The sequence below is a fragment of the Aptenodytes forsteri genome, unplaced genomic scaffold (genome assembly GCF_000699145.1).
Source record: "Aptenodytes forsteri isolate BGI_AS27 unplaced genomic scaffold, ASM69914v1 Scaffold282, whole genome shotgun sequence".
Classification (NCBI taxonomy): domain Eukaryota; kingdom Metazoa; phylum Chordata; class Aves; order Sphenisciformes; family Spheniscidae; genus Aptenodytes; species Aptenodytes forsteri.
Window position 1 is genome coordinate 248,843 of NW_008794089.1, and position 19,907 is coordinate 268,749.

General features: G+C 36.7%; 1 protein-coding gene across 1 annotated transcript in view; it reads left to right on the forward strand.

Moving 5' to 3' along the window:
- Positions 1-19,907, forward strand: part of SUGCT (succinyl-CoA:glutarate-CoA transferase) — a 332,361-nt gene that overhangs the window by 10,298 nt on the left and 302,156 nt on the right. The window contains exon 5 of the mRNA XM_009274789.2: positions 2,353-2,473. Coding sequence (XP_009273064.1) covers positions 2,353-2,473 — 121 coding nt within the window. The remainder of the gene's footprint in view (positions 1-2,352; positions 2,474-19,907) is intronic.

Sequence of the window (19,907 nt, forward strand, 5' to 3'; positions counted from 1 at the left end):
GGTGACAATGTTCCCCCCCGCATCCAATGAAGGAAGGGGATTCTCCTTGGCTCTCTTCTTGTCATTAATATATTTGTAAAAACTTTTTTTGTTGTCTTTAACGACAGCGGCCAGATTGCATTCTAGCTGGGCTTTTGCCTTTCTCATTTCCTCTCTGCACGACCTAACGAGATCCCTGTACTCTTCTTGAGTTGCCTGTCCCTTCTTCCACAGAAGTGAGCATCAAAAAAGTACTATACACAGACTGCTGCCTTTATGCATTAAAGACTATTTCCAAGTGTCATGAAAACTTTAGTGGCAGATCTGACACAGCACTTGTAGGATGTCTTGAAAACTCATGTTCATTTCTCTCTGAGAATATATACACTGCTAAACTGGGCCCAAGTCATTGTATACTCACTTAGCACTGTTGTCATCCCACGTATGTTGCCAAGTCCAGAGGTATGGTGCTTTTTCTGTTAGAGTACCGTATGTCACGCTTTCTTCCTCAGTGGCTTGTAGGAGATGGTAGTTCTTCAGTATAAGATGAACAACAACTCTCAAACCATTTTAGCCCATACAATCACTGTAAATTGGATAGATTATAAAATCCCAGTGAAAGCAATACACAAGTTGTAACTGATTTCATCTCTTGAATGAATTAAGCTAAGGCTGTAGCATTACCAGTTTGAAAAGTATTTATGTATGAACTGTGAGGATTTAAAGAGAAAATAAGAAACCCTTAACTTTATTTTTCATAAAGGCATACTATTAAAGAACAAACAGCTTGGCCCTATTGTGTTCCCTTTACCTTACTTTGGTGGCTTGATCTGCTGTCCTGCACAGAGGATTGGGACAGCTGTAGATCTGTCTGAGCTACTTCTGTTTTCAATAGCAAATGCTTTAGCTCTGTGGAAACCTGGATCTTCTTGAGAACCTTCTTGTGACAAAAGCCTATTTTTTAATAACTTCCATGAAGTTATGTTCTGTTTACTTCTATGGAATCATGAATTAACAAACCAGCTAGCTGTCCACATTGAAACCCAGCAATGCTTATTAAGAACCTGGAGACTGTTTCTCGTTTACTATAGTCCTACAGTCTCTTGACATAGCCACTTTAAAAATACTTAATAACATATTTTAAAATGCACCTTTGCCGTATGCTGAACTTAGTTTCTGTAAATGTTATTAATGTCTCTTCTGTGCGTCCAATTAAACCAATCATAAGTTGTACGCTGCCTTGTCGAATAAGAATCAGTTTCTATCTTTTCTGTTAAATGCTTGCTGGCTTGGCAGCTTCTTTGGCCTTAAATTCAGCTGAACAGTCTACATGCTGGAACAAAAATGCTTGTGATTGCTGTTATGGTGACAATAGTTTATAGAAGTTCATCTAATATACTGTATATATTAATCAGACAGTGACATGGTAGTTTCAGAGAATGTGACTCTGATCAGCTGCAAACAGCATTAAGAAACTAAATGTTTTAGGTTATGCTTAAAAATGTGTGCACAAACGCGTGTACCTGTCAGGGAATAGTTTCTTAAATTCCTGGTGAAAATAAAACAACCAAGCAAAAAAACCTACAACTCCCCCAAGGCATACATCTTTTAACATGTAGTTCTCTTGCTTCAGGAGTTCTTAATTAGTATTAGTCTTATTGAAACATGTATCTCTATCTATAACTTTCATAAGAAAAAAAAAGATGTAATTTAAAGCCATCGAGGTTATATGTTAATCTTTAACTTCAGTAGATTTTTGGACTAGGTCATTCATTTTGATGTGATGGAGAAAGTCACATTGCAGAGCTTGACAGCACTATTCTAATTGAGGTGACTTTAAGATGTTCATTTTAACCCAATAAATTTTTTGGGCTCCCTATTCTGCTTCTGCATACAGGAAGTGATATATATGGCTTCTGAAACAGTAATTGTAATCAATGATTTTTAAAATGGAAAAACAATTTATAAAATTATTGCTAAGGTAGAGAAGGCACGAAGGATGAAGATGCATTCTTTCTCCCCCCTTTTTCTCAAGCTAAGTGCAGATATAAAGGTGATGATTGTTCTGTAAACTATCGTCAAGTCTTGGGAAATTGATGTGATACTGAAAAGATAATTCTATTATAGTTTTGTCTAGTCGCTTTAGGATTTTGACAGTCTTCTTTCTAGATATGCAGCATCTCTAATATGTAGTTTGCAGAGATGCACAGTCTAACAGGCCAAAAAAAATCTCTCTGGGTTTGTAAGTTTTCTTTTGTCAGAAAGACTGGAGCCATTTTGATTAATGAGATTTTAAAATTAACTTACATGAAGAATTTATTGAACTTTTGGAAGCTCATTAACAAATCTTACTCATCCTTTTCTTTTCCAAAGCTTGCAGCAGTGTCTGATGTTTTTGTGGAAAACTACGTCCCTGGGAAACTGGCTGAAATGGGTCTAGGTTATGAAGACATTAAAAAGATTGCTCCTCACATAGTGTACTGTTCAATAACAGGTATTTTAATTTCAATTACTTGTGTTCATTATTTCCTTTATTCCAGTCAACTTGTTGTAAAAGTCATGTGGTTATATAGGAGTATATTATTTTGATGTCAGTTAAGATAAATTGAAAGACTAAGTGAGTTTGAATGTTCAATTCAAAAACAGGTATAGAAAAATTGGGCGGCAGCAACCATGTCAACAGCTTATATCTTATTCAACAGTGGCATTACCGTGCCAGCCTGGCATGTTCCTGTTGACTTCAAAGTCAATAGCATGGGCTGGGCTCCTTGGATTTTGCTTTGAACTAGTCGAAAACTGATTCCCTCCCCTCCCTCCCCCCCCCCCCCCCCCCCCCCCCAACAGTTTTACTGTATCAGTTCACATATTGCAGGTTTCCAATCTGGTAATCTCAGTGTTCTTTACTGCCCTGAAGCATCTCTCTCTTCAGAATTGTGCGGTTATATGTTCATGGAAGTTTTACGTTACTTTGCTACAGTCTATTGCCTGGTAACCGAAATGGTAGAAGGATTGTAGGTACTTTATAAATGCTGGGAAGAATGAAAAGAAAGTAGACATATGAATATCAGGAACTGCATACATGTAAAAATAATTTTAAGTCTGAAAAATTGCTTAAAAAAACCCCACAAAAAACACCCCAAAAAATCTTGATCAAGCACTAAAATTAAAGGATCTGTGCACGTGAAGTCTACTGTTAAAATACAGTTAAATTAAAACACAGAAGTTACAGGTATTTTTAGACTGGTTTAAAAATCTTAGTTACAAACCTGTTATGCCTCTGAATTTCTGAAAAATAAATGGCTTTGGCGTTTTAGTTACTGGGTATTGATGTCATTTAATAGGAACCAAATAGCTTTTTAGTCTGTTGTGATGTGTTTATCATGTTTGTGTGGCAAATGTCTGAATAAGACAAGAGCAGAAAGGCAATTATATGCAGGGCTTCCTGAGAATCTCTTTGTTTAAATACATTTTTAGGTTGGTCAGTGGCTAGGTACCACAATGTCTTTCACATTTGCTTGTGCATGTAATCTCACAACTGAAATTTGTCAAGTGGTTTTTGCCTTTTTTTTTTGTTTAGTTGCTGTACCCATAATTGATGAAAAAGAATAAAAATTATATCCAAGCTATAATAGCCAAGAATATCCAAGAATAATAGAATTGTTTAGGTGGAAAGGACCTCTTGAGACCATCTAGCCTAACCCCCCCTGCTCAAGCAGGGTCAGCTACAGCAGGTTTCCCAGGACTCTGTCCAGCTGGGTTTTGAGTATTTCCACAGCTGATCTGGACAACCTGTTCCAGTGTCTGATCACCCTCACAGTAAAAAAGTTTTCCCAGTGGGATTTCATCCGTCATTTGGTATCTCGTGTACAGGCTGTACAAGAGATAATAGAAATACGTTAGTTCTCAAGCCCTTTCTGGTTTGCGAGTCCTGTGGAGGATAATGGATACACAATATAACATGAATTATATTCTGAGGTCTTTGAACAGAGGATTGGAATGATTTATGCTGTTTAACTCAGCCAGTTTTGAGTATGCTTTTTTAAGGGTGTATTTTATGTATCATAACTATTGTTAACAGACAAAATTACGTCGGTCATTGTTAATGACTGTCATGAACTGTCTTACGTTTTAGATGTGAGAATATGTAGATACAGACATTTTGGCATAACATTTGATAATAAATAAGTAACCAAGAAATAAACATGTCCAGTGTGTCAGAATCAGAGTTTTTTCCCAACTTTAATTTTTTTATTTTCTTGTTTTTTCTTGTTAGTCAGTATACATGCTGAAGACATTATAGCTGATTCATTTAATAAATTACAAATAATTACTGGACACTACTTCCCTTATCCATTTAGTTAACTCATTAATGAGACTGGATATCATCTGGAATGTTTTGGTTTCTTATTTTTGGAACCATACTACCTTTCAAGTTTAAACTTCATAGGTATGGAATGCAATCAATAAACAAGTAATTTGAAGGAATCAGTTTCACCCTACAGCATAACTTGTATAGCAGCTGTGATCAAGATGTCTTTAAGTTTCTTGGATTTTTTGTCTCATTCAGTTATTGAATGCAAGTATAAATAAATCAAATTGGATATTAAAACTTTTTTAAATTTAGGGGCCATCCAAAAATATGGGAAGTAATTTTCTGACTTTAGACTGTACTGTATCCATCCTTTGTGCTACTCCAGAGTGTGCTTGAATTGTTGTCATTCTTATCATTGTTATCATGGTTGTTACACTTTGGAGGAGTGGTGCTTTCACTTTTTCAAGACTGTTATTTGTGACAAGATTTGTGTGAAAATAGGGGTCTTGTATTTGTCTTCAGATGTCAGAGTCGCCAATTGATAGTCAGCACTAACTGATAGCCTTTTCTTCTTAAGGGCTCACCTTCTAGAACATTTTTTTATCCCAGTCACCAGCTGGTTCAACACCCGCTGGCTGCATTTTGCGTTTGTGGTTACAGTGATAGTAGCCATTACCCAGTTATGGATTAGGTTATTTGCCAGATCCTTGAAGTGGTTCAGGTGCTGAATGAGCACGCTCCTTGTGATACTGTTCTTGTGTGTCCTGTTATATAGGAATTTCTATTTCATACTGCTTGATGTTGAGCCAGATGGGGCTGGGCTGCCTTCAGAGTATATTGCATTGGTCATGTGGTCATGAACAGTTCGTATGTGCCATCTGTAATATAACAATGCCTGTATGTATTCCATTAAACTTCTTTCTCCTTCTGGACGGTAGGCAAAATATCATAGAGATGTCATCAGCTTACTTTTCATTTATTATTTCCTTTGGCCTCCTTGCTTTAAGTTGCGGTATCACCATGAAATCTAGTCTAATCAATCCCAATTCTAGTACTGTATGGTTCCTGCTAGCCTCCCTTTCTCTTAACTTCTGGTGGCCTACAGACTAGCATTTCTGTTCTTAGCCTCCCACGTACATGATGCCTTTGTGCCCTCTTCTTGGTCTTTTTGTCAGATCTATTTCCCTTCCTTCTTGGTCTGTACCCTCCCCCTGCTCTTTCCTAGCCATGATTGCCCAGCTCAGCCAGTTCAGACTCTTCCCCTCTCCAGTTCAGTTCCTCACCAAACGTCAGTTTCCCTTACCTCCTTTGGCTTCAGGCTCACATTTTCCTACCAGCTTCCTTATCTAGCTAATCGTGTTCTCCAGTCCTTAAGAACCTTCATTGTAACCTTCACTTTTTTCTGTTTCTCCTTTTCTACGTTGCAGTGCTAGTAGGAATTGAGCAGAGGGGATACCCTCTTTCCATGCTTGTTTTTTGTGTGCTATCCTCATGCACAATAAGCTTGAGCAGGAAATATAAATAAACACTGGGCTAGAGCATGCTCAGTTGGTCTGTGGGGACAGTGTACATACATTTGTCAGAACAAACTGCTGGCATGTGTGATACAATGGAGCATGCACTTCACGGACTGAATCTTTGGAGATTTTAGCCTTGAAGCACTAACAAATATTTCCTTGGAGAGTGTATATTTCCCAGCCCCCGTGATACCTTAAAGCTGGATTTGAGGATTTTCTAGTGGAAATAAAAAATAACAGCAGTAATAAAAAAGCATAGCCATGACAAAAAGGTCTCCCATTCTTTCAAGTCTTTACTCTAAAGAACAGAAATTCTTGGGTTTTTAAGCAAACAGCTGCAAGTTTGGGGGTGTGGGTTGGTTTTTTTTTTTTTTAAAGTAGCAAAACAAACCTGCTTCCCTCGGTGGTTTTGTGCTTAAGAACAGCAGAAATGTTCTGTGAGAAATTCTGAAAACATTCAAAATTCTCGTTCTTATACAGCTTAAAGATCAAGATTGGACTCTATTACATATAATGCTTTTTGTTAATGGAACATATAGGGAGGTGACTGGTTCAGCTGAATAGGCACGTATCGTAGCAGAATGTAAAATCTGGAAGACATGCTCCTTAGAAGTCAGAAGTTACACTACTTTATAACTTATCCAGAATTGAGCAATTTTTCTTAAATACAGGAATAATGTTTGTATGGAATTACCCCTTTCTGAATTTTAGACTGTTGCAAATTGTTAGTGAAATGAAATACAGTGTAATTTTTCAGAAAGTCCAGGGTCATATGTAGGTGAAGAGTTTAGACATAGGTAAGCCAGATGCTGTCTCCTTCATGGCATTTTGGAAGTCGTGATTAGCAAACTGAGTTTCTTATCCAAACAGCTCTGATTGAATGTATCCAGCCCTGCAGTGGCTGTTGCAGGGTTGCGAGGATTTCCAGATTTCCCAACGTTCCTGCTGCTTTGAGTGCTCTCGAGGTCCAAATTGTCTGTTCTCACTCACAAGTTGGCTTTGCTGATGAGAGTAATCTTAGAACTAGTTTAAATAAATATATTTTGACAGTTCTGTGGTTGAGATTGGTTTAAGTTTTTGAAAATTGGCTGGTTAAAGTAAATCATGTACAGGTCACAAGGGAGTGACCATTTGTTGCTATCGCTATGGTCTGTGTAGCACTTCAACTAAGAAAGTCACAGTTTATTTCTGAACAGGAGGGGGCACTGTTTAAAAGGACAACATTGTTTTGAAATCAAAGCACTTTTTTTTTTCCTTAAAGCCTCTGAAGGCAATAAGTTTTGAAAGAATTTTGTAGTTTGCTTTTGAATGATGAAAGCTACTCCTCTCAGGTTCTCTGCCTCATCCCCTTGCTCTGCTAATTTGAGTGAATTGTGCTTACTCTTCTCTTGTGCACAGGTTTTGCCAAAGATAGTGTTCCTCAGGTTTTTTTGTTTCCTTCCTTTCTTTCCTCCTTTTCTAGAAAGTAATACTTTGTATCATGCAGGTTGCTTTGTATGTTGTTCGTGGCATTGCAAAATCTTGTTTCAATATTTTATTTTCTGTCATTTCATTCTTAAAATATAGATGTGATGCTTAGTTTTCTGCCTTTTAAATAACTTTTACTCCTGTAAAGACTTTTTTGTGTATTTATGCATGAAAGGAATTGAATACATAATGATAATCATAGAAAATCTGAGAAATATTCTTAGTTCAACCAAAATAAATTACAAAGATAAGATTTTTGGGATTGGTATTTTTATTAACTTTGTGTTACTGTAACAGATTACATTTCTTGGGGATTTGCAGTCTCTACCCCAAAGAACTTAGTCTTAACTCTGAATTTACAAACACTTTGACTGTACTAAACTGTTAATTTGTTTGTTGGCAAACAGCATTTTTGTAAAAAGGCAAAAATTAGGTGGAAAGAATGGCAAAAGTTTTATAGAAGTGTTGTGTGTCACCTGAGTTTCATATGGGTCTGAATCTGGAATTGTTGTATATGTAGCTTTTATTTAATGTACATAAAGTCCTTAAGATCCATAAATGAACACTTTTCTTCAAAAATAGTAAATAAATCTTATGTGTCTCTTGAGTGATTCTGATGAATCTATGAGAAGGAAAACAGTTCTTCACTCCACCCCTCTACGTAAAAGTTATTATTAACTCAAAAAAACCAGCATTTGGTACTTCCCAGTACATCTTGTTTTGTACTGATAATTTGTAGCAGTTTCTCATGAGAAGATGTAATGTTATAGTTTTGATGCATATCCTACTTTGCTTCTAGTATTTTCACAACAGGAAAGAAAAGCCAACCGCAGTGTGTTTTGCTGGGTAAAGGCTAGCCAAAGTGTTCTTCAAATCCTCTAATTTGTGAACTAACTGTGGTAAGATGTGGAATTGCCTTGGATTACGCACAGTTTGTAGACTCCCTCTTACCAAATGATTCTGGCCTATAAAATTACAGATAACTTGGAGTGTCTGTGTCTTCGTGCCCACTCCTTCCCCTGACGACTGATGTTCTGGTGGTTTCTAGATGGTTATAGTCTGGATATAATTACCTGGTACAAATTGATAGATTACCTGCCAACAAAATGATAGCTTCCTCTTAAAAAAATGGTGTTTATTTCATAATATGATATCATTTGGCAAAATAGTTTCTTGATGCTGTAAATTATTTATTGATAGCATACAAGTAGGAAACTAAGTTGTATTCAGAAGCTGGCTCAAGCAATGGTTGCAGTTGTCACTAAATAGCAACTATAGAAATGGTCTTGATTATTAATTTGTTCAAAAGTTATTAAAGTTTGTGACCCAAAATTACTAAAAGTAGGATTTTTTTTTTTATAATTACAAAAAGGCAAAATGACCCTAAAACTAGGCACAACAAATTGGAAGGGGAAAAAAAAAAGGCAAAAAAAGCCTGCATAGCAAAATGCGTAGGCTGGTTGAGCCAAATAGGCCAAAAAGCCAATGCAAGCAGGATGATGTGCAGAATGAAATGGAAATTAGGAGAATTAACTCAGAATTTAAAGAGTTACAACAATCTTTTAAATATATTAAAAGCAGGAACAATTTGGAGAATGAGGTAATTAAGGAAACGGGAAACTGCAAAAAAAGAACATTGGTGTCTTGGTACCAGTCTTCAGTAAAAGATGTTCATAGAGAAATTTTCAACAGCTCTATTGTTTTCTAGTAATAGAAGATACTGCACTGTCAGAGACTGATATGTCAAAAGAAGCATTGTCAGAACGAACTGGGTGTCGTGCTTCCAGTACTTCTTAATGTGGTTTAAGAACAAGGAGGCAGGTCTGGAAAACTGTGAACATTATACCTCTCTTAAATAAACACAAAAATCACAGGTTTGCAAGCCTTGAGGCATGAACTTAAGTGCTGACAGTGATTGAATAAAGCATTTGGAGGGGAAAAAATATGAAGCTTCTACCTGAGTTTGATTTGATAAAAATAGAGCCTTCCAGCATTGGAAAAGAAAATCAAGCCTCTCAAATCTGTTAGTTTTTGCATTATGCAGTTGGAAGATGGACGGATTAAAGACTTGATCTGTCATTTTTTTTGATACTTTGAAGTTGTCTGTGAGTGGGCAGTTCAGAGAAGTTAGTAATCAGGGTCTAGAGATAAAGTAGTCTATGAGAACAGTTTTTGAGGAGTTGAGTAGCAGATTGTGGATTCGTGGAGACACAAATCATTGTTGGTACAATATAATTACCTATCTATAACAGGGTAATAAACCTTGTGCTATATATTTTGACTGTAGTAAAGTTTTTGACACTTTTGAGTAATGCTTTCATAGACAAGGTAGGGAAATGTGGTGTACAAGAAATAATTAAAAAATTGGTTCAAAAGTGATCAGAAACTCCCTGATATCTCAGCTCTCATATTATATAAAGAATAACTGTTGGTATTTCATGATTGACATGGAAGGCATTACCTCAGAACTGATGATGCTGGGTATTTTTTTGCTCAAAATAGGTGATGGAATAGAATGTGGATGAGCCCAAAGTCCTCATGTGATCATGAGCTACAGGGTATTTGTTGTGGGTTTTAGAGTTGAGGGGCAGGAAGAATCTGGAGCTGATTTACAGGTAGAAGACATCACTTTCTTTACAGCCTCATGCTCTCCTTTAAAATGGTTTCTGGGGGTGTGGCTAACTCTCAGAAGAGTCATGGAGGGCTGGCCTCAGCAACTCTGCTCGGTTTTTCTTCCTGAAGCCAGGGATTTAGAGCATTCCCAGAGGCATGGGCAGTGATGAAGTCCTGGTATAAAAGCTGCACTTTAATGGCCTGAGAGCTCCATGTAGCTCTGAAGGCCCACAAAGCTGAAAGGGAGTAAATTTATACAGCAGGATTAGAATTCAAAATGACCTCGACCAAATTATTTACACAAATAAAAGAGCAAGGGTAGAATTAAAGGTTGGAGCAAGTCCAATGTACTGTGCTTAATCAGAAATAATCAAGTCCTTTTAATATAGTATAGGTTAGAGAAGGGTTCTTGGAAGGCTTGGTGGTAATGGTGTGGCATGATCGAAGTTGAACATAAGTCAATGATGTCATATTGTTAGATGAAAGACTAGTATCATACTGGATTATATAAAGACAAATATGGCCTAAATGACTGTTTCTCTGCCCTGCTCCACATTGGTAAGGTCTCAGTTGGAAGGCTAAGTCTGCTTCTGGGTACCATATTTCAAAAGTTATGTGGACAACTGAAGAGAGTTGAGAGAACAATCTATAGGTGAAAAACATTGCAAATGAAATGTAGCTTGGAAACCTCATTTTTTCTTCTTAAAAAAAAAAAAAAAACAAACACTGCTGTGATCAGAAGGAACTACTGTGGGCATCTAACCATCTTTTCCTAAAGCATTCTGTACATTTTCACATAGTAGTTCTTAAATGAAGATCCTGGTAGTATGTGAAAGCATAAAAAAAATAATCCTTGCTTAATGTGTAGAAGTAGCCAAAATGCTACTTGGTATTCAAAGAATGAGAGTATTAAGAAAAGAAAATCCTAAGAAAAATTTTGGGAGCTAGTAAATAAAATAATAAGAGTTCAGACATGACAGAGACGTGGATTGTCTTTGGTTTTCAGAGAGTTAAGTAATTGGGAATACAAGAGCAGCATACAAAATAATAAATGATACAGATATACTATTAGCCATTTTCTTTCTCAAGAGTAGTAAATAAAGGCATCCCGTGAAGCCGGAAGACTGGATATTTAAAATTGGTAGTGCGTTGCAGAGAAAATTTTGCCTTTTAATATTCTGCAGAGTTTGCTGCCTTATGTTCTTAAGAGCAAGATGCTAGTAGAATTAAAAATGAAGGAGTAGACAATTATATAGATCAGGAGAACAGGCACAATTATTAAGATATTCACTCAGGGGGTTTGGAACAAGCCAGCAGATAACTACTGACTTCTTCAAATACCGAACTAAGTGGTGTCAGTTGTTTGTTGTACACCTCAGGATCAATATGTGAAAGAAACTTAATAATCAAATTCAATGATGGTCTGATTTTGAGGGGGGTAAGCTACAGTATGACCTTGCAGTTTTTAGATACAGAGAGAGATTAATTGAATACTTCGGTACTTTTCTGTTCTGCGCTGATGTGCTGCTTTGTAATTCTCAGTGGAAACTACATGTTTGCACAGATTGGTAACTGGTTCCTTTTGCAGTAAAGAACTAGCTTTATGGCATGCAGCAGGAGCTTTAAGAGGTTATTATGCTTCTCACATGTAATTACTCTGATATCTGAGGTGGCCATCAATACATAATCAAATGTACTCATGCTTTTAAGACTATTAATTCTAAATATGAATTTCTGCAAGAATTTGCAACAGTTTTAATTTCTAAAGCACAAGGGTTAAATATTATAGGGCAATAGTCTCATAAAGCAGTTAAACAAAAAGTTATGATTGGAAGTTTGCTTGATGTAAATCAAAGCCAAGGAGCTAGTTCTCCCTATGCTGCCAGGGAGTAGGACAGTTTTTCAAACTATCATTCCTTCTTGCATTCACCATAAAGTAGCTAAAGAATCTGATGTGATAATCTCTATTTGTATTCTACTGTGTTTGCAAGCAGAATTTCTACAAATTAATATTTGGAAAAAACTTAATATGGAAGAAGTAGAGTTTTGTATTATCTCATGAGTCCAAGATACCTGATTTTTTCCTAGACATCTAAACAGATTTCTACCTCACACTGAAAAACTTGTAGTCATATGTCATTTGAGTTGTGTCAAGTTTTCGTTTTGGCTGAGCCATCAAACCAGAAAACTTTAACGTAAAAAGGCAAAGAATTTGCTTATGTGCGGAAATTAATTGGCAGAAATGCAGATGTCCAAATACTACTTCGATGATGTAAAAAAAGTACTTTTTTCATTATAATTTAGGAAAAAATCACTTGTTTCTGTGAATGAAGAAACAATTCTTCTTGTTTTGAAGAATAAAGCAATCGATCACCACGGTGGTGCATTGATGTATCAGTGGTGGTCTTATGTGGTACATAGTTCTGCTGGTAAATTCCCCGAGAGAACAACTTTGATCTGTTTATGTAACTTCTTTCCTTGTACAAAAGTGAGTTTTTGAGGCTAGTCAGGATAGATTTACATCATTTGATAATGTTGTGTAGGAAAAAAACTGGAGCTATATCTAAACCAGCATGGTAAGTTGGCCCTAGGGATTATAGCTGCATTGCTTTTGTGGCCTAACTGATTGAGTCATTTATCGTGGTGTAGCAGTATGTGCTGTCAGTGTAATCTCAGTACTTTAGGACCAAAAGATGATTTGTGTAGATGCAAAACTTCAGGAAGGAGACTCTGAAAAGAGATATCCATTGATTTAAAGGGAGATGGTACTATAGCTGAGGTTTCTGAAAATTGCCCTTACGTATTTAGGGACTGTCATGTTTTAAGGACTTGCTTCATTTTGGCAGTAAATGTTAAGATAGTGTTGTGCCTCTGCTTCACTCTATCTTGTAGAAAGTCACCTGTAAAGCCCCCAGACCTCCTTTTGCTTGGCACGAGACCCATTCCAGAACAGTCTCTGCTGCCTTAGGATTGGCACTTTGTGGCCAGTATTTCTTCCTAGAGTAAAATACTTAGTGTATGGAGTATAAATGGCAATCCTAACCACATGGAACTTAATTTTTGTAAATGTTATTTATATATAAAATAAAGCAAATATTGTTATAACCTTCCAGCAGTTGACTGCTTTATTCAGAAGTAAATGATGAGGACCAGTGGGAGCTTTTAATTTCTTTTCCCAGCCTGTGGTGCCAATTAATATCCTATTGAAGCACAGATACACAAGCAGGGGGTTCCTTCTGATGCTGTACAAGGAACTTGATCTTCATTTCTGCTGCTTATGAAGATCTCCTAAATCTTTCCTGCTGTCTGTTTTGTATCATAGGTGATCCATCTGCAAACAGGTGTTTACCTCTTTTGCTTTTCTGGACACAAATGAAAAACATTATGTGAGTGTGTTAGACCCAGTATTTTTTTTTTTTCCATACTGGGTTTAGTGACGTATTTGGTGTTTTTTCTTAATACGGAGTTAGGCTGTTTTGTGATAATTTTTACTTTTACTGAAAAAAAAAAAATCCTAATCATTCTGAGGAAGACTGGGAAACAATGACTCCACTGTTAATCAGACTTGCAAACAGATGGCAAATAATGGGATTACTTTGAATTACTTCATCTTTATTGTTCACATTTGGGATTGCTTGTTAAAATATTGTAATGTTGTTCAAAATCCTCACAGATTTTTTTTTTTTGTTCGTTCTTGTTTCTGTTGTAATTAAGTAAGTTGAAAGTGTCTGCTTAGTCCAAGCACCTGAAACTTGCAAAGGTTTTCTGTGTGTCTTACCCCTAAACAGTTGATTTGGGAAGTGTCACATAATTTTACCTCTCAATTCTGTCATGTTCTAAAGATGGACTATGTTTAAAAAAAAAAAAAGAAAACCAAACCAACAAAAACAACCAAAAAAACCCCCAAACCAAAACAAAGCCCACTTAAAACCATATCTACTTATTCAGGAAGACTGTCAGCTGCAAACTGTTGGAAGCTGGGAGAGTACTCAAGAAAAATATTAGATAGGCTTATCCTGTTCGTATTGGCATCTGTTTTTCTCCATTCTTAGAGACAGAATATGTAGCTACCTGGGCCTTGAGTGATCTAGTGCATTTGTTTTCATATTCCTGAGCTACTCTATGCTTTTCAGACACCAGCTAAACTTTTACACCCATTAGCACAGCTCAGACAGTGCATGGACAGATTTGCTGTGCTTTCGGTCCCTCCAGACTGTTATCAATAGAACTGTTGTCCAAATACTAACTGCAGGACTAAATCTCCTTAAATACACCTTTACAACCCATTTGGAGAACATGAGTTTCCAAAAGGTCACAGAGTAAAATGTGAACCAGCAAGGTTTGGCAGAGGTGTGTTGCAGAGCTATTCAGCTGGGTAGCTCTTAATTGGAGGAGAAGCAAAATGGACTTGACTTTTGGAGTCTTCAAGTTTTTCTAGTGGTGATGGCAACAGTATTTTTTAACCTGTATTATACACAAAAAGCATGTATTCAGTTCAGGAGTGATTGAAATATAAGTATCACAAAGGTGCATTTTTAGGGTGTTTCAGAATAAAAACAAACTTTAAAGATACCTCTTTGTACAGGATTAACGTAGTTATGCTCTGTCAAGATGCAGAATCAAAGGATAATTTTCCTACTTAAATTTATGTTGCTGGTGGGTTTATATGTTTTTCTCTGCTGCTTGCAAAATTAGCATACTGGGATCCCAAACAGGCCTCTTCAAAAGAGGAGGCTTCTGTAAAATTCAGCTGGTTGACCAACTTTTTGGAACTGAGCATGAGGCTGTTTTCTACACAACAGGCTTCTGTCAGCACAGCTGTGCTGGTCAGGAATGTGAAGAGGTGTGAACACTGACCGGTTTAGCTGTTTTGGCAGAAGCCATTAGCAAATATGTTGTTATATTGACAAAACTTTTCTTTTGCTGGTAAAATTGGTCTGCTCAGAGGTGTGTCTCTGTAAATGGTTTTACATTCTAGTATGAAGTGTAATTTGGTCCGGAAAGCTATATTTGCCCTATATTTGCAGTGCTTTGCCAGAACCTCTAGAGTACTAAAGGGCTCTGGCATTGACACAGACCAAACTTCCAAAATGTATCAGTAATCCGAAACTAATATGAAAAGAGTGGAAGCTGAAAGGAGGTGTGTTGAAACAAAGGTTGCTGAGAAACAGATGGGAGCTGAAAGGACCCCTTCTCTGTTGGTAGGATTGATATCCTTGCATGATTCAGGTCTGCTGTGCACCTCCAGGAAGGTGGGCTTTTTAGCTGAGTGACACTAAATCTTTTGAGTTTGTGCTGCTCCTGTCATCAGCACACCAGCAGCAGCTAGAGTGCTTTTTTCTTTTTTTCTGTAAGTGATTGAGCTAGCCTTTTGCACTGGCATTAAGCATCCTAGCAGGAGGGCTTTGCCGTTTTTTCCACTATTATTTCTTCAGTCACACATAGCCTGAATGTCCAAAATACTGTGAGTTTAGGAATAAGAAACAGTTGAAAATGAGTGCTATTCTGCAGCACTGTGTTCCCATTCGTTGTTCAATATGAAGCATATACAAAGTTTAATGAACAAGTCATAATTCTTCCTTGCTTTAAAATTAAGTATTGACTTTCAGCTGTGCATGGAAGTAATATTTTTCTTATGACTTCATGCTCATTACTTGTTCTTTCATCTAAATAGCAGTATTTTGTATAAAATCTGAAACGTCAGGATTTTGGACTCTGTCCTAATGAAGAATACCATAGCAGACAGAGAGCCTGTGAGTTGTAAGATTTGACACTGGGTTAGTTTACAGTGAATGAAACCAGATTAGGCACTGAAATCCTGGATATGAACAGCATAGCAACACAGTACAATTGTGGAGACACTTACTGATGGTTTAATGTTTATTTTTCAGTAGCTATTATACTTGGACTGGTGCCTAGCTAAGTTAACAGAAATAAAGCTGGAAGATTTTAGGCAGCTTCCGAAGCCTTGCAGTAGGCTTTTGTAAAGCAGTATTTATTGTGTTTGAGCTCTAATATTCGAAAGAGAAGACCCAAGAAAAGATCACCAAACATTTGATTTTTATTACTAAAGATTTCTCTGCTGGTTTCCAAAGGAAATATTTTTCAGGGAATCTCCTGTCTTGTAGCCTTCTTATCTGCTTTATGTTGTTTTATTAATCTTTTTTCCTTGCCTTATGGACTTATTTCATATGAAGATTGTGGGATTATTTTTTTGTTTTACTGTTTAAAATGGTGAGGTTTTGAGATTTCACCAAATAAATGAATATGACTTAATTAAATGGTGCAAAGATCCAGTGTCTTTGTGCCCATTCATGGTATTTTCTGTGGGGGGTCTTAGATTGGTAGGAAGACTGGAAGTAGCTGGTGTTGACCTGAAAATGTTTCCCAGTAAGCATATGGTCTTCGTTACTTCTGTTTTTAAAATACTGCGATAAAATAAAACACTTTGTCAGTAGCTAACAAAGAAAAGGAAAACAGTTTTGGGTGTAGAAGAGTGTCTTTGTGCCCATTCATGGTATTTTCTGTGGGGGGTCTTAGATTGGTAGGAAGACTGGAAGTAGCTGGTGTTGACCTGAAAATGTTTCCCAGTAAGCATATGGTCTTCGTTACTTCTGTTTTTAAAATACTGCGATAAAATAAAACACTTTGTCAGTAGCTAACAAAGAAAAGGAAAACAGTTTTGGGTGTAGAAGACACAAACTATTGAAAAATAGCCTGTATTTTGTCATTTTTAGAAACCAAAATGGTGGCAGTATCTGGTACTTTTCCATGTACTTGAACATTAAAAGCATTCTGTATCCCAGTGTTTATGTCAGTGTTGGCTGAAACCCACTGATCTGCAAATTGTCTTGTAGAGAAAACTTTTTTTATTGGAAGTTGTAGATGTTACTGCAAAGTAAGCATGTAATGAGAATAGGTTTGTGGATAACAGCCTTCCCATAAGTAAAAGTTCTTGTAAAGAAAAGAGAATAATCTGTTTGTGATACATGGGACAAGAAGTAACTGTTAAAATTTCAGCAAAAAAGATTCCAATTAAACACTAAGCAAAGCTTTCTAATAGATAGGATGACTTTCTTGTCCAGGAGTAGAGTCCTTGTGGGTATTGCAAAGTCAGGATAGGGGTACCTAGTGCCATTGTGATCATGTCTTGCAGTGAACCCTGACCACCTTTTTAAGAGGAGAATGGGAGGCCAAAATTTTGTAACCTCTTTTAAGAGAGTACATCTGTCAAAATAATTTTATGGAACTGCAACTACAAGGTGCTTACTCATATAAAACTATATTCTTTGTACAATAGAAGGGGTGTTATGTATAAGGTACCTGCTCAGGGTATATAATATATGTTTGTCAGTTTCTTTTATTTCTGTCAAATTAAAGTCATGATCTTAAGATATGTGGGAGTGAATTTGGTAATGAATCCTAACTCCTTTTAACATTCAAACTGAAAAACCTAAATATAGTAAAAGACATGGTCTGGAAGTAAAGATACCATCTCCTCTGCTATAAATTGCTCTAATTCTATTAACTTCATTGCGGTTCTGAAAACCTTCACAAAGTGATGTCCCAAGATGTTTGAGTACTCTGTCCAATCAAAAGTTTGTTCAGTTGTTCAGACTGAACAACTGGTATCTTGTTATATTTTGTATTGTATTAATTTATTTAGAAGGTGTTTCTCATCAATGAGATATGAGTCAGAGAATTTGATTAGAGGTAATTGTGTTAGGAAAATCTTTATAGAGGGGGGAAAAAACCCAAGCATGTGAAATATCAGTTGTGTCCACTACAGATTTTTTTTGTAGTGTCCTTATCAGAAACTACTGTGTATCTGTGGCCTCAGAGCTGAGACTTCTCTGAGGCCATCCTGACACTGTACTGCTTGGCCGTAGTGTTATAAATATTCATAGAAAATACACCTTGTAGGTACTCCTTAGTTTTACACATTTTTTCGCTACAGAAAGAGCAAGATTGTTAGTATCTGTTGAGCTGAAGTCTGGTATCTTTCTATTGACTCCTGGCTGATTCCCAGCATTAGCCAGGTGTTTCTCACAAACATTTGCTCCCTTACCTTAGTAGTAATATCATGGCAGAGGTGGGTGGGTGGAGGAGTTCTAGCAAAGCAGGTGAGGACACACAGAGGTTAGTACAGACAGCTCACCTCAGTATTTAGCTAGTTTCTGTGCAAGTTTCGCAACCTGGATGGATTCTGGGGGAATGCCACTGCTATACTGCTAGGAGTAATTGACTTCACTATTTTAAAATTAGTTTTTACAATGTAAGTATTTGGAGTCATAAGATCAGCTGTATCTGTACCAAGCAGGCCACAAGGAGTGAGTTGTTACCTTTAAGAGTGTGCAGCTAGGAATATTTGTATAAACCCAAAACAATGGTGGGGAATTTGGGTGTCTCTCAGCCTCCTTATAAGGCGGGTGGAAAAAAGTTTGAGTACTTAATCTGAGTGTCATCTAAAAGCTTAAGCTTTTAATTGAAATTTTGTTTTCAGAAAATGGTCACCATGTTGCATTTGATTTCTGAGATCATGTAGAAGAGTGCCTCCACTTAGATTGGGAAGCCGCTTCTGCCTTGAAATTCAGAGAGTGACAAGTGAAACTTTAGCTGACTTAGCAAAAGAGAGTGATAGTAGCATCTCTTAGGTAATTACAGTTTAGGTTATGGAGGGAAGAACTGTTTTTTTGTAACTTATATTTGGCATGTTGAAAAGCTAGAAAATATGGCCCAGAAGTTTGCAGGCCTGATTAAAAGCCTGTTGAAAACCAGGCTTGCGTTGTTTGAAATGGCCTGTGGCTGTGTCCCAGAAGTGCGGTTGGTGTTTTCAGAGGAGTCGTGTGAGGCTGGGTACCCAGCTCACATGAAAATTGAATGGAGTTGAACAACTGGCAGAGGCTGTGGTTTGTCCCCTTCTAGTCTTTCAGTAGCTAAATCCTAGAAGAAAGTTTTGCATTTGATTTAATAATTTTATTTTATTTTGCCTTCCAATTTATAACACCTGATTTTGTTTAAAATACAGTGTTAGAATGTCTAAATCAGCATGTGTAAAAGCAATGAAGTAATTGATATATTGTACGCATTCACAATCATCAATTGGGAAACGAAATGTATTTATCAGATTGTTGGTCAGATTTTATGCCTGCTGACTTAAGGTCCGTTTTGTTTTGTTTTTTTTTAAACCCCTTTCATCTCTCTTGACAGTTTGCTCTGACTTCACCTTTTTCGTATCGGTTCTGATCTCCTGTAAGCTTGCCTACCCAGGAAGTTGTACTTCCTTTCCTTCTGACCAACACACATGGCAAGCATTTTCCAAAAGTCGTTACTCGTTTTGCTAACGTATTTGGCAGCTCTGACATTGCAAAGTTTCATATAATGCGTCTGTTAGATTTTTCTCATCACAGAGAATTGCTTGTGTTCTTCTGCTTGTTTCATTAATCTTTATTAAGTAAAGATGTAAGCTGTCTTTAATTGAATATTTTCTTTTGGCAATAGAACAAGTCAAAAGGTGTTTCTCATTAATTTGTTATTCAGCAGGGATAGCCATCTATCTGGATTGAATTTGTGACAATGTTTAGTCCCTATTTGTAGAAATGCCTATTTCGAACATATTTTTCTATGTTTCGCTCAGAATATCCTGCACAGGTTGACTTTATAATGTCATTTGTCATGTGGGAATTGAGCTACAGGGAATTGGTCCGTGTTGACAGCATGTCTCCGTGTTGGTTTTTCCTCTCCTTTTAGTACAATGTGTTTTATATTTGGTCTTATAAAGTTTTATCATGCTATCAAATCATGAAGAAGTGCAGAAATGATGGCTTTTGGTTTTCTCTAGCATGTGATACAAATATTTTGGACAAAGGTCATAATGAGAAATGCTGACCTTTCTTTTTATGACACAGAAAATCACATTTAGACTTTCCTGTAGCAGTTAATTACAGGGCCATCATAAGCTTGAAAGCTAATTGTATTGAAGAAACAAGAGTAGCAATTTCAGGTGCTGCATGGGTTCT